Consider the following 16,164-nt stretch of genomic DNA (forward strand, 5'->3'; position numbering starts at 1 on the left):
TGATTTCTTTATCAGTTTTCCATACATGTAATTGAAAATGTCTAATGTTTTCAATATTCTTATTCTAGTTTTTTGCTGAATCATTTTAGTATCATTTCTTTTCCATATTCAAATTTTATAATGATTTTGTTTATCATTCAGAGTTTTGACCATATCAAATTTTACTAATTATAACATTCTGCAACTCTGAATTTTCTCTCTGTGCCTATTGCCAAAATCCAGTTTTCTATTTCATCAGTGTTTTATTCTATGTTACTCTTACTATTGATACAAATAATATTGATTATGAATTGATTCTTGTTTATGATTTTATTTCTTTTGCATCATGATAAGTGTACTCTCTTTAATTCCCTCTCCTTTTCCTTTGCTCATTTGTTTTGTTTCTTAAATTCCATATATGAGTAAAATCATACGGTGTTTGCCTTCCTCTGACTTATTTCACTTAGCATAATACTCTCTAGCTCCACCTAGGTCACTGCAAATGGCAAGATTTCATTCTGTTTTATGGCTGAGTAGTAGTCCATCGTGTATGTATATATATCTATATATATACACACACACATATATATATATAAACACTGCATCTTCTATCGGTGGACACTTAGGCTGCTTCCACAATTCAGCTATTTTAAATAATGCTGCAATAAACATAGGGGTGCATGTATCCCTTTGAATTAGTGTTTTTGTATTCTTTGGATACTCAGTAATGTAATTACTCGATTGTAGGGTAGTTCTAATTTCAGTTTTTTGAGGAACCTCCATCTGTTTTTCACAGTGGTTGCACCAGGCTGCATTCCCACTAGCAGTGTACAAACGTTCCTTTTTCTCCACATCCTCGCCAATACTTGTTGTCTCTTGTGTTCTTGATTTTAGCCATTCTAACAGGAGTGAGGTGATGTCTCATTGTAGTTACTAATTGAATTATTAATGACATTTATTTCTTAACTAATCTGTGAGACAATTATCAGAATTTCTTAACATAATAGTTACCCCACTGTCTGGAATTGATCTATTGTAGGGATTGGCAGATTTTTTGGTAAAGGTTTATATATTCAGCTATTCGGCTCTGCTGCTGCAGTGTGAAAGCAAACATAGGTGTTATGTAAATAAATGAGCATGACTACTCTCTAATATAACTATTTATGGATGCTAAAATTTGGTTTTTAAATAATTTCCATATGTCACCCAAATATTCTTCCTCTCTCTTTTTTCAACCATTGGAAAATGTAAAACCCATTCTTAGAGGATAGATTACAAGAAAACAGGCAGTGGTGTTAAATGTGGTCCACAGACGTAGTTTACCAACCTCTGGTCTATTGCTGATCCAGTTCCTCTCTTTTTCTCATCACTCTGCATCCAGGGGTTGTCTCACCATCCACAGTTGTTGGTGGAGTGAAGCACGGTAATTGGGTTAAAATGTCTTCAGGGTCAGCGAGTCAACTCAAGTTATCAAGAATAACTTGTGTTTTACATCTATTCAAATCTATTTTATAGATGATGAAACAGATTCTTGAAAATAGTAATTATTGAAGAAGTTTCCAATGTGGTAGACACGCAGGTTATTACAATCACATAAAATACACTGTCCCCAAAGTAGCTTTTCCCGGGCCTCATAGTTAAAATCTTGCAGAGCCTGGAGTTAAACCAGTCTGTCTCCAGAGTCTGTGCTCTTAACTACTGCACAGTAGTGCTCCATATTCTGCGCTTCCTCATAGTCATCAGTGCAGACATTTTATAGCACATAATGTGAGCAATACAAATCTCTCTCTGGTGAGGGCAGCCTCTGGGTTAAAAAAGCCTTTTTTCACCAGTCTTTGAAACTGGATGCCCAGTAATTAACATTACCAGCCAGGACCTACATGTTATGGCTACAGTGTTTGAATGAGTCATGCTTAGGGCCACCGCCAGCCACATTGCCTTCCCTTGCACTAAAGAATGGAGACTACTGTATCTGCTCGGAATGTAGTGCTATAAGGTGTGAGATGCCATAGCAGCTTTTTCTAGAGAAATATTAAAATCGGTAAGATTCCTAGTAAGATCATAAGATGCAGAAGACCATCTAGTTACTTTAATTCCATGGCTAACTAGCAAAAAATTTCATGAGCGAAGTAACTAACATGAGAGCAGATAAGGCAAGCAGGCAAACAGCAGTGCTTTCCTAGAAAGTACAAGTTGTCATTGTGTCAGGAGACACTGGGATGCAAGAGTTCCAATTCAGAGGAGCCTGGCCCCTGTAATCAAATCACATATTGTGTGTGTGTGTGTGTGTGTGTGTGTGTGTGTGTGTGTGTGTAACATGTGAACCTAATGCTTATTGTTGTGCACAGAAAAGTATAATTGTTTAGATGGGCCTGCTGATGATACCAGGGAAAGCTGAAAACCTTCAGGTACATAGAATGTACAGCACTGAACTCATAAGATCATCTGAGACACAAATGTCAGCCTTAGGACAGCTCTGCAGTATTCTTTGAAATGGTACATCTGGGAAATGGTATATGGATGGTGTCTTAGATAGATGAATGCAGAAGTACGCCAGACCAATGGCATGAGACCTTACTGCTTAGGTGAAGATGGCAGGGAGTTTGCTTCCTGTGGATTATCTAGGGCTTTCTGCTTCTTGTCAGCAATAGCCTTTCATATGTAAGACTATAGCTGCTGAAGCCTACAAAGCAACTGAGTATAAAGAATCCCCCAGAATTGTGGGATGCATGTATTTTGGCAGATTGCTTGAAACGTGGAGAGAGCTGTTCCTCCTGTTAGTAGCTGTGAAAGTCTATGACACTGGAAGTATCCTCTCTGGAAAGAGACCAAGGAAAAGCACTAATGACACGAACAGATTAACATGGTAGAGAAAAGGTGTGTTCTGCATTTGCTTTTCCTCTTGCTTGATGCTTAGGGTTGGAGTTTCCACTGCACTTTTTCATTCTGTTTTCTGTTTTCCAAACTCAATAAAATATTAGGTATTCTGATTATATCAGAAATATGGTCCCTGTCATTTGTATATCCCACTAAAACTGCTACAGAATAGGATGTGGGTCCATATGTATGATAGCTTTTTCATGAGTACCAAAAACTGGGGCTAAAGCTTCGTAGATAAAACAGATATGAAGATTTTGTACAAATGCAACTTCTCTCCCCACTATCAAGTCACTTTATACTAAGAACCTTCTTACTCTGTTATATCATGTAGCTTCGCCTTCTTGCAATCTAAGACGAACCCCCATTTCTGATTCCTTGGAACTTTCTCCCTTGGTCTGCTGACTCTCCATTTTTTGCTTTGTGAGTACTCTGCTACTCTTCTCTCAGGATCTGTCAGCTCTGTCACAGTGCGTGTGTTGCTCTTTCTGACCACTCTGTTCCTCACATTCCAGTGGGACTGCCACACTCTGCTGCGGTGCTTCAGAGCTGATCTTCAGTCAGCTCGTAGTGAGCTCTGTGTTGGATCAGAGAGAATCGGCACATGGATCCTTCTTCCAAAAATTGGGTCATATATACACAAAAAGGATGGTTTGCCCCAGGTTACTCAGTTCTGAGTTCCTCTGGCTGTTAACTTATAACAGGATTTCTGGTATTTCTGTGCCAAGCCTACTTTGTTGTAGTAACTTTTCTATCCTCAAATAATAAAAAATTTGCTTAAGCATCAACTACTAGTAATAATATAATGGTGATATCTATCAGTGTTTGTGTTCAGCTAAGCAATTTTAACTTTCAGAGAGGAGGAGGAGGGGATATTAATTCAGTAACTATTCAGGACGTTTTATTCTAAAATAAAGGAAACGGGTAGAGAAAACCATCTTCCTAATTTTTTTTTTCCAAATCCTTTTTTTTCTACCCAAAGCCTGGGTTACTCCCAAGGTAAAAGGGGTAATGTCTGGAAATTGTTAATCCATGGGATTTGTTCATGGTGTATGAAATTTTCAGAAAGAATTTGCCTTTTAAATATGATTTCCTAATTGACTGCAGCAGACATAAATCCAAGAAGGACGGCTCTGTCAGAGAGCAGCCAAGATCTCTCTCCTGTTCTCAGATCTCTGACATGTTTTGGTGTGGAGTGGAAATACAGATTCTTTGTGTGAGTAGGTCAGGAGAAGAGAGAGTAGAAGAGGAAAGGAAGAGAATGATGGTGCTACCAGGGTTAAAGTAGGGGACCTTTCCTGGAATTAGCTGTTCGCTCACTGGCGACCTAGTTTTATTTAATGTATAGTAATAAGACGTTAAGGAGACAGACACCCTTGTTACCAGTTTCAGTTCTTGAAGTGCTCTTTTATAATCTGCCATCCTCTCAGTTTGCAGATTTCTAAGCTGTGCTAAACCTAAACATAATGGCTAAGGGCCATTTTGCTCAGACCTTTCCTTCCATCTTGCCCTTGCCATCCTCTTCCCACTGTAAGGATATCCATGTGCCTTCTTGTACACACCAAGTGCTGTGTCTCCAACCTGTCACAGTTTGTTTCCTGGTTATTTCTAACTTTAGCATTAAGAGATCAAATTCCTGTATGTAAATTAGTCCTCTAAATAGCAGAGATACCCGTTTCTGATATTTCTCCACAGCTGCAGATACATTTATATTTTCCCCTGCATTCCAAGTGATGGATAAACTCTCCTCTCCCACTGTCCCCTCCTAGGCCATTCTTGTTAATGAGGAGCCTTGTCTGCCATGTCTGTCTGTGGACAGAATGAGCCCCTCAGTGGCCACAGCCGATCGGTAAACATTCCACAGTAGACCTCTAAATATCTGCGTGGTCCTGCTATGTTTGATTGGACACCAGACTTGAAATAATAATGTGACTAATGGCAAACTCCTCCAACTATTTTAGGTGTGTACATATGTATGTACGTGTGTGTGTGTGCGCGCACACACACACACACACACACACACACAGCTTTAGCCTGACCTTAAAATAAGCTAATCACAAAACAGTCTTCTCCAGAGACTGGCCTCTGGGAGCCCTTATTCAGATAAGTTATCAAATCTCATAGCTACTAGATAATCATACTTGGCTCTTTTCTTCTCTATATTCTTGTAGACTAGACTATGAGAAGCAGCTAGTGGATGTGTTCCCTATAATGTAGATTCTTTGTTGGATCATTCCCTATTTATTGATAGACTGTCAAGGCCAGGAGGTTCTTTTTGTTTACCCTGGGCACCTCCACTTGGCCTTCTCTTCCACTTCCAGTGCAATTGGTATATTGCATTAGAAAGAGAAGAAAATGAAATGTTGTGATAAGGTTGTTATTGTGGTTTGCCCAGCAGGCAACAAGTGCATTGCTGTTTTTCAGATCCATCTGTCTAGCAGACATGTAATAATGCCAAGAAGTGTTGTTGTGCTTGACTGCAACAAACAATTATAGTGGGGGCTCTTTGGGCCCCAGACCTCAGAGGATCAGAGTGGAGTGTGAGTTACCACTTTCAGCTTTCAGGTAGGTGCACAGGCATGCAAGGAGTTGAGGCCACCATTTTTGCTTGTGGCCAGCTGCCGAGCTAGTTTTTCCTTTAAAATGCACCATCAGTATTCACTTGGTTTGCCTGCCACAAAAAGTGTGAACCTCTCTCTTCTGCCTCGTTTTTCTCCCCAGTGCCTAGAATTCCACCCGCTGCCCCTCGTAATTTCCTATTCATGAGTGAATAGTCCTGGAACTTTACTATAGAACAGGGTAGTCATTCATCTGTTTTATTGTGTACACGTACACGCACACACACACACACACACACACACACACACACACACACTTAACCCCTACATTGTTCACTAAAATACAATAAATGATTTATTGTGGAGAGGCAGGCTTTCAGCCAAGAAGTGAATTGAAGATGCTTTCCCATCTTTATTAGCTTTTAAGAGCAAGGAAGAATTTAGGAGCACACACCTATTCTTAGCATTTCTTAATCTAGCAGAGTGAGTGGTTTTCTTTATTCTAGTTCTCTTTCTCTCATCTGACCATATCTTGAGGGTGCCTACTATGTATCCTCTTGATTGGTTAGTTTGTAGTAGCTTCTGTGCCTCATAATAGCATTCTCTCCACCATTTATCTGCACTTCTTCATTTGTACAATCTTGTCTGCCCCCTTATTGGCAAATGATCTTATTTCCAATTATTAAAGCAGATTCTGGAAGTACCTATAGCCTCTAACATCCTCCACGGGCATATGAATAAAGGGGCCTGGGGGGAGATTTCCTTCCCTTACTAGTGGGCAGGCCCCCAACACCCTGCTGTAGTTAAGTAGCATTTATGATACTGCATAAATTAAGATAACTTTTCTAAATCAAGAGTAACTCGGCAAAATATAGTTAGCACCTCTACAGTTTAGATTTCAAGAGTCGTTTTATTCTGTACCCTGTTTCCTATCTCCTTATAATTTTGAATACAGATTTTTTTTTTCCTCTTTGTATCTGGACCAATAAGTAGAGGATGTTTTGTTTTGTTTTGTTTTGTTTTGTTTTGCTGAAGTGGTAATATATGCTTAAAGAAAAGTTGACAACAGTTTTCTGAACTATAAAACTAAGAGGAAATGATCACATTATTGATATTTTTGAATGTTTATTTTTGAGAGAGGTTATGTGAATGGGGGATGGGCAGAGAGAGAGGGAGACACAGAATCCAAAGCAGTCTCCAGGCTCCAACCTGTCAGCACAGAGCCTGACGCAGGGCTTGACCTCACAAACTGTGAGATCATGACTTGAGCCCAAGTCAGATATTTAACCAACTCAGCCACCCAATTATTTTAAAAAATGATTATAGCATTTTTTATTATAGTACTTTTATTTGTACTTCAAAGCCTGTAACCTTTTGCAGTTTTGATAGGCATATTTAAACTTTAACAAACCATAAAGCCCTTTTAAAATCTAAAACCTTTAAAGAAAGTTTTTACTTTCTCCAAAGAAACTAGATATTTCTGTTTGTAGTAAGATTTCTGATTAACATTTAGTCATCTCGGTGACCCAGTAGTCCCTGAGCCTAAACACCTAGTGATAACTGAGTATTTACTGTTCCTTTCCTTTACTGAGTGTTAAGAAAAAAAATTATCCATTCACTTTTTAAAACAGTAAGACAGACTTTATTCAGACCATTGTGGTAGGGTTAGGAAGCAGTTCATGGAGTTGTTCAGTGAGGAGAAAGATTGTACTTTAACAATCTTTGAATTGAAATCAGTAGGGAAAACTGGAAATTCATGGCCAAGAAGCAGGGTTGGGGTCAGTGCACAGACACTTACCAAGAGGAAACATCTGGCTAAACTGACTTAACAGGATCCTTGCTGAAGGCAGCATGATCAGACATCACCTGGAGAATGGTGGAGGATGAGGAACCTAATCATATATTGAGGATGATCATATATCAAGCATGAGAGATTCTTGATAAACCAATTTAGCAGAACTCTTGATAGAGGTAGACAATGTAGAGATGAACACAAAACACCCAAAAATTAGGGCCATTTGAGAAGTGAAGGGAGAACCTAACTAAAGTTTGGTTGGAGAGAATCTTTGTCACCAGTATGTAGATAACATAATGGGAGGGTTAAGTGAGCCTGAGTGATTCCCCAGCTCAAATATTTCATCAACTATAGTAGTAATAGTAGGCCATCTATAAGGGAGGCCAAAGGAGGGGTTCTGCTTACTATAGAACTCCTATTTTAGGTACTTAGAAAATATTTATGATATAGATAGTATTCTGGATTGTTTTGCTTTTGTCATGATGTTTATTTTTGATTTAGGAGATAAATGCAGGAAAGTCACATTCTATAAAATTTGGGGAGTCAAATAGTTAAACATGAAAAATAGTTATGAAGTAAGGGTTATGATTTGGAGCCCTTTAAGGGTTATGAGTTCAAGCCCCGCATTGGGCTCCACACTGGGTGTGAAGACTACTCTAACATTAATAAATAATAAATAATAAATAATGGCATCTTCCAAACAACAAAATATTAGTTACCCCAAATTCTAAGTTCGAAATAATATTCAGTACCTATTCATTCAGCTTTTATGATGAAGCTACACCATTCCTTTTTAGTGAGTACCTAGGGTGGGTGCTGGGTGGCTCAGTCAGTTAAGCTTTGACTCTTGATCTCAGCTCAGGTCATGATCACCCAGTTTGTGGGTTCAAGCACCGGCATCAGGCTCCACACTGACAGTGCAGAGCCTGCTTGGGATTATCTTTCTTCTCTCTCTTTGTCCCTCCCCCACTCATGCTCTCGTACCTGCTCTCAAAATAAATAAGTAAATAAATTAAAAAATTTAAAAAATAAAACTACCACCTAGAATGTGTTACAATGAACTAACCTATACTTAGAGTAAGTGTCTGACAAACAGTAGAAAGGGAAGAGAAAAGCAGGCTTATTAAATAACAGACTGGTTAAAAGTCTTTCGCTCTGCACATTCCATTCTGGTATTGAAGAGTCAAATGGTCTAAGAAAGTATGTTCGATATCATAGATAAATGGGTTGCAGAAATGGAAAACTGGGATTTTCAGTTATAAGCTACATTGAACAATAGAGGAGCAATTTGTCTGTCTTCCAAAAGACCTTCACCCATCTAATCTCACTTAAGTGGAAAGGAGGTTAAAATAAATACCTTAGGAGATCACTGTCCTCTGTCACCATATGTCATCAAATGCTGGCCTCTGAAGTCAGTGTGAGAATGCGGTACATAAGCAAATAAATTCTTTTGAGAAGAAACAAAGCTATCAGTAAGTAAAACAAAAATATCTTATTCCTTTTTGTAATTTAAATCCTTTTCCTTAACAATTTAGTAAATATAGAATTAGGGGAACATTGCCTTTTGGCATTACATTTGATACAAGCAGAAATTATAAGTTCATTTTTTAACTTTTTTGACAGGAAAAGTGTATAACTATTTTCCTGCATAGCTATGGAACGAAGCTATAGGCCTGACAACATTTCTGATAGTTTTTGGTAGGACTTCTTGCCAGTGTACTGAGGTTGTATGTGGACAGAATCCATAACTTACAGATCCTGTAAGGCATCCTCATTCTACTTGACAAGTGTCCCTCTTCCCTCTTGAGATTATGCAGTGGCAGTTCTACCTTGTGGGAAATGCAATTTCTTTTCTAAGTGGCCTGCCCAAGTCCGATAGAGGGGGAAAGGAAGCGATAAGGGCATTTCCCACATGATTGACATGGTTAAATGTGTCCCAGAGAGGCCAGAGTGATTTTTTTTTAGAGGGTAGATTTGAGAACTACTAGTTGGGCTGTTTCCTATGCTTTCACATAGTAAGCTCTGTGGGTTTGTTTTATTTTGTTTTGTTTCTTTAGAGCAATTCCCTTTGCCATGGGAAGAAGGGACAGACATCTGGACTATTGCATGGAATGAATTTTTATCCTGGAAAGAATTTCAGATTCCATCATTTTTAACTTTTCAATTTGGACTTTGAAGAATTATAGAGTGCAAAAGACTATCATGTTTTTTAATCAGTTAGCACTACAACATGAAATGCATTTAAATCAGTTTAAATTTATCTTTAAGAACAAGGACCTTAAAAATGTTTTTTCATCTCAAGTCATATAGTAGTGAGGTACCATTTTTTTAAATGCCATTTACTATAAGAAATTTGACATTTCCATTACTACCATTTATCACTTTGTCTCCTTCCTCTGTGGTCATATTCTTTCACATCAGTTTGCTTATTCAAACAGTAATTACCTAAGATATCAGCTTTTTCCACCTTGCAGCCCAGATGTGATAACATCTATAGTCACACACACACACACACATACACACACACACACACACACACACACACACACAGAATGGGAATAAGTGGAAATCCCAAAAGTGAATTCCTCCTCCCCCCAGCCCCCTATCCCCCTACCCCCACCAAAATTTTTTTACCAGTGAAAGACAAGGCCAAGCTAAACAAACAAACAACAACAACAAATGAAATAGGGCTATATTGCATGGAGGCCTTAGGAACGTGGTGTGTTGTGGTTCTGTTACCAAGATGAGACAGTTTAGTTATTGATATGCAAACTGTGCGTGCATTTAAGGGAATACTGCTTTTAAATTGCCTTTAAAGATTATACTTTGGAATTCTTTATAAAATTTTCTGCAGTGAGTATGCATTTGTGGCCAGAAATAAAATATAATTCTTTTTGAGAGATTGATGATGTTAGTGAAAAATTATCCAGCTTCCCCACTTTATAAATCCTCTGCTTCTGTGAAAACAGTCCCTTCTTTCTGTGATTGGCAGTGTTAATATGTCTATCATAGGTAGGAAATGCCAGTACAAACTGGTGCCATGAGCTTGCTGATTAGCGATCTCTTATGGAACCCAAGAGCCTTCCACACTGGCACCTAAGTGTTTAAACTTTATCCTTATAGAACTGTGTGAATGAGTTTTAAAAATAAAATAATGCTAAGTTAATTTACTTTCTCTGGTTTGGTTAGCCAGGCTTCAACTTCTATAATATGTAATACTAGATAGGCCTAAACTCTGAACTCTGATCTTTAGTAAGCTAAAGATTGTTTAGCCACTATGCCCTGACTCTTCCCTCTCTTTTTCTTTTTTTAATTTTTATTTATTTATTTTGAGAAAGAAAGAAAGAGAGCACAAATTGGGGAGGGGCAGAGAGAGAGAGAGAGAGAGAGAGGGCGAAGGAGGGAATCCCAAGCAGGCTCCACACTGTCAGTGCAGAGCCTGATGCAGGGTTTGAACTTATGAACCATTAGATCATGACCTGAGCTGAAGTTGGATGCTTAACCGACTGAGCCATCCAGGTGCCCCTGGCCCTTCCCTCTCTTAATTATTCCATGGAAATAATATTAGAAACAGAGGAAATGTGATATATTTATAAAGCCACCATTAAAAACCACATTTTTCCAGGAATACATAATGTTTGAATAGTACTCATAATGTTTATAACATTAAATAGTGTAACAAGCAAAATATGAAGTGTGATACAGTTAAAGTTTATTTATATAAGCTTATTAAAAGACTTAGAAAAAATCACCAACGTTGCAAATGGGAATACCTATAGCCTATTTTGTTATTTCTTTTACACTCTTTCCCCATACATTTCAGAGTAAAATATGTATTGATTTCATAAAAAAGATATAAAACTTTATTCATTTTTTAAAAACTCTTAAAGAGTAATAGAAGTAAGTAGCAGGAGCAGCCTCTGAGGAGGCCAGGGAGAAATCAGTGTCACTTTTGAAAGTAATCTCAGTCCTTGTTTCTGTAAATGAAGACTATTGAGTTCCTCTATTCATTAGGTGGGCCAGAGGTGTCCTGTGCATGAAAACTGCCAGCCTAGTGACATGAAACAGGTGCAGACCTCTGCCTTGTAAGCCCTGGGAACACTTTGAGAATTGCCAGCATTTTGGTGGAGCTTCGCAGCTCTCACAGCTGCTATGTGTCAAACAGGTGCTGCTCTAACATTTCATTGTTCCGAGATGTGAGATCTGGCCCAGCTCTTCCTAAACGCACCAGGCTTTGACCAACTACCAAATACCTGACCAGAATATTGTTTTGAGAGCTGTCAAATGAAATTCTGGGGCAGAAATCATCTGTCATGTGCTTCCAAATGGAGTCAAGGGATATTCATCCAGGGTAAAGAGAATACTTTAAAAAAGAGAGAAAAGGGGGGAAAAAAGTACAGGACTGGTTTTCAAGAAAAACATCAAGCCAGTGTTACAACTGAGAGAATTTCAGAGTCCTTGGCTGGGAGTCAGGTGTTTGGTGTTACATAAGGATTTATCAATCACTGTTTAAAAAGAATATCAGACACCTCTGTGAAATGAATGAGGGGAGCTTAAGCCAAGATGAGGCAGATTTAGTAATGAGTTCACTCTTCACATCTCATGGCCAAGAAAAACTTGCACATTCTCCAGAGACAGAATTTTTCTTCCATTCCAGGAGGTGAAGGAACACATTAAGTATTTGTTGTCCAAGTTTACAGTGAGCAAATTTCACGAGCATGTTTTATTGTAACCACTCATAAATAAATGGGAAGAGAAATCATGACGTAACTGGAGTCTTTCTGTATCAGGAATGTCATCTCTATAAAAACAAGTTAGTCCTGTGTTTAATCCCTGCCTAAATACGGAACTCTCAGTTTCATGTTGATAGACTAAGCCAGCATTCCCCTACCTGTCTCCCAGAAGGGGGGGTTGGGTGTGACAGTGTAAATGTGCAAGTGTGTGGAACTATGTCTTTGTATAATCCTGAAGATTTCAGTGGTGATTAGAGGAGCTTGCATCTTTGTTCAGTCTTCTTTGACTTGGGAGACATAAAGATATGCGAACTTCTTGTTACAAATTGACCTTGACTTCACTCAATTTTTTCACTTTAGATCATCCAGCCCCTCTTAGAACTTGACCAAAATAGAAGCAAATTAAAGTTGTATATTGGACACCTGACAGCCCTCTGCCATGACCGAGACCCCCTGATCCTTCGTGGACTCACTCCACCAGCTTCCTATAACTTGGACGATGACCAGGCAGCTTGGGAGAATAAGCTGCAGAAGATGACCCAGGAACAGGTGAGTCTCTCACTTGAACGTTGACAAGACCCTGTTAAAATTCAGCTGCTATTTACATTGATGCAATAGTAGCTGCCTTGGGAAATTCAGTGTCCAGATTCGAGATTCTTAGCAAAGCATTTTTATTATTTTATTTATATGTTTATTTATCTACATTTATCTTTATTATTATTTTATTATCTATCTTTAACATATAATAGGAATTACCATTTGCAAGAAGTACCACTTTATTCCTCCCTCAGTGCAACTTGCTCAAGTATCAAAAATGGGCTGCTTCAAAAGGGGAGGGTTCAGGACAGTCTCCTAACTTGCCATATGTTATTTCATAGGAGTGACTGAGAATCATGGCCTTGACAAGTCAGTAGCATACAGTCACCTCTAGGGAACAGTGGGCTACAACACATTAAGTTTTTAAATAGAAGAACCATTAGATGAATTAGTTATGTTGCTTCCCATGCTACATTTCCTGCCTGCTGTTGCCTGTGAATATCCAATGATTCTCTTTTATTCACATTGTGATTTTATTTTATTTTATTTATTTTTGTTGTTCAATAAAGAAAGGCTAGTCTGGACACAAAAACTGAATAAAAGAAACATAAAAAGGAATGAGGATAGCTATAGAGAGCTGACATAGAAAGTGAAGGAAAGAAAAATTGAATAAACACGGAGAACAGTTTATAAAACATTAACTCTAAGCTCCTTTTGTTCCAAGTTTACAGATGGGGTTGATGATATCCCTAACTAGCCTATGATCATACCAACCACGAGCCTTAATTGCACTGGTGGTGTCAATTTACTAAAATTCTGCAGAATTTTGAAGCTGTATGCTATTGTCCAACTAAATCCTTGCTCTTTGTTAAGCACTATTTGTTTACTCAGAATGTATGAAGGAAAATTGTGTTGAATACAGATACTTCCATGGTATAATGTTAAAGACAGCAATATCAGCCCACAGATCAAGAAATGCAGGCTGGAGTCTTACAGCTGTACTTACTTGCCCCAGATGTGGATGTTGCCTGATAGTACACATATTTAACAGCCTAATTAGGTACCTACCTTACTTATTTAATTAGTAAAACCGTAAAGCCTGCCTCTCAAATGTTGCCATAGAAAATTTAATTTCTCTCTTCTTGAAAGAGAAAAAAAATCCAAAGGACAATGAAATTGGATTCCTAATAACTCCTTTGGATATTAATAACCATGTAGTGAAGATGCAGCTGAAAGCCCAATGGAAGCAGAATGAATGGCTAATTTTCAAAACTTGTACTTCATGGACGCCTGTGAAGTTCAGTTGGTTAAGCATCTGACTTCAGCTTAGGTCATGATCTCACAGTTTGTGACTTTGAGCCCTGCATCGGCCTCTGTGCTGAAAGCTCGGAGCCTGGAGCCTGCTTCAGATTGTGTCTCCCTCTCTCTCTGACTCTCCCCTGCTCATGCTCTTTTCTCAAAAAATAAATAAATATTTTTTTAAAAAAACACTTCAGGGGTGCCTGGGTGGCTGTCAGTTAAACATCCAACTTTGGCTCAGGTCATGATCTTATGGTTCGTGAGTTTAAGCCTCATGTTGGGCTCTGTGCTGACAGGTCAGGGCCTGGAGCCTGCTTTGCATTCTGTGTCTCCCTCTCTTTCTGCCGTTCTCCCACTTGTGCTCTGTCTGTCTCTGTCTGTCTCTCAAATAAACATTAAATTTTTTTATTTTAAAAACTTTTACTTCAAAATTTTACAGAAGAACAATGTTTCTTAAAGCATTGACATAATGAGGTATCAAAGTTTAACCGGATCAAATTATTCCTTTGTTTTTTTTAAAGCTTTTTTTTTAATGTTTTATTTATTTTTGAGAGAGAGAGAGAGAGAGAGAGAGACAGCATGAGCAGGGGAGGGTCAGAGAGAGAGGGAGACACAGAATCCAAAGACAGGCTCCAGGCCCTGAGCTAGCTGTCAGCACAAAGCCTGACACGGGACTCCAACCCACAAATCACAAGATCATGACCTGAGCTGAAGCCGGACATTCAACTGACTGAGCCACCCAGGTGCCCCTAAATTACTTCTTTGTATAACAGCTTGTCTTCAAAATGAAAAAAGTATTTTAGCTTAGTTCCATTTTTCAAATATGCTTGAATGGACTTAACTCAGTCTTTCTAAGGGAAAAAAATCTCCAAAATAAAAAATTTTGAACTAAGAATTTCCCAAAAAGTTTTGAGTGAATGAAACCAGGAAATCACTAAGAGACCTGCCATTACACATGATGTTGTAATCAAGCTACTGTAATCACCAAAATAATTTTGCTCACATTCACGAATTGTGTTAATATGTTTCTTCTTGATTGAGAAAGTGCTTCAGTCACTCAAGTTATTGTTTGAGGTATGTGAAGTTATATCTTTAGCAGGCTTCCCTGGAAAACAGGGGACTTGGGTTATCTATAAAGGAGTATAGCAACCAACACCACCATCTATAAAATTGGTGGAGAAACCAGCCTATTTTCTGCTACCTCACTGCAAGTAAGAATTTAAAGGAAACATGCAGGCTGTTGAGAAAGATAACCCCTAATACTACAAAATGATTTGTCTATGGATATATCGTGACCAAGGTTTGACTTTAGTGTTTGAAGCCCTAGAAACCTATGACCCGAATCACTGCCAGATACGTCCATTGGTTTATTTTACGTGTACGTGTTCTGTTTACATTTTTGTTTGGGGGATGTAGTCTTCTGTGACTGACATTTGTTAGCCAACTCTGTGTGTCCAGTGTATTGCACTCTACCATGCTCCCCCCAGCAACACCTTCATCAGGACAGGAGACTTCTCTATATCAAGAAAGATGCCCGGCAAATAGTAGCTGCTCAGTAAATATTTGTTGAATGAATAAGAGACAGAAGAAGACAGGTAGGGTAAATTTCATACTCCTTATCACGTCCTACAAGACTTTTTTTCATTTGGCTTATTTATTAAATACACACCTCTTCTTATCCTAGCCCTGAAGCATAACCAGCCACTTAATTTTAAACTATTTACAATTTCTATACTTCTGCCCTTTTGCTCATATTGATCCTTGTGCCTAATGTGCCCTTCCCAACTTTGCCTCCCTGGGCAATCCTAAATAGGAATCTGAATTTTTTGGCTTTTTATGTTTATTTTTTAGAGATAGAGTGTGAGCAGGGGAGGGACAGAGAAAGCGGGGGAGAGAGGATCTGAAGCTGGCTCTGCACTGACAGCAGAGAGTTCTGTGCAGGGCTCAAACTCCTGAACTGTGAGATCATGATCTTAGCTGACGTCAGACATATAACCAACTGAGCCATCCAGATGCCCCAGGAGTCTGCATTTTTAAGCTTAGCTCACACATCATTTCCTCTATGCATTCTTTCCTGAAACCCCAGGCAGAATGTGCTGCTCCCTCTTCAGGGTTTCTATAGTACATATGACACACTTACTTGTTTTCGTATCTGTCTTCCCATTCTAGGCTTGCTCTCTGTTGAAGACATGAACTATATAATTTTCATATTAAAATTAGCACCACATCAACAAATACCACTTGCTCTGTAACTTAAATGAGTGAGTGAATCCTAGTGAGTTCTGCATAGTTTACTAATTTGTATTTCATATTTGAGATTCTTATTTCTCCAATTGGGCAAGTTCCTTCACTGCCAGCACCATGTCTTCTATTTCTAAAGCGCCTA

At 38.5% G+C, this 16,164-nt stretch overlaps 1 protein-coding gene across 7 annotated transcripts in view; it reads left to right on the plus strand.

The window, feature by feature from the left end:
- The window catches only part of ERC1 (ELKS/RAB6-interacting/CAST family member 1), a 516,785-nt gene that overhangs the window by 462,281 nt on the left and 38,340 nt on the right, over positions 1–16,164 (plus strand). For 5 of the 7 annotated variants that reach the window (XR_003914152.1, XM_029953456.1, XM_029953457.1 and 2 more), the window contains one exon: positions 12,303–12,491. Coding sequence is in view for 5 of the 7 variants with exons in the window: in XM_029953456.1 (XP_029809316.1) it covers positions 12,303–12,491 (189 nt within the window). In the remaining 2 variants the exon portion in view is untranslated. Of the gene's footprint in view, positions 1–12,302; positions 12,492–12,820; positions 12,841–16,164 lie in introns of those variants that run through there. The other 2 variants (XM_029953458.1, XM_029953459.1) reach the window with 2 other exon arrangements.

The sequence above is a fragment of the Suricata suricatta genome, chromosome 10 (assembly GCF_006229205.1).
Source record: "Suricata suricatta isolate VVHF042 chromosome 10, meerkat_22Aug2017_6uvM2_HiC, whole genome shotgun sequence".
Taxonomy (NCBI): Eukaryota; Metazoa; Chordata; class Mammalia; order Carnivora; family Herpestidae; genus Suricata; species Suricata suricatta.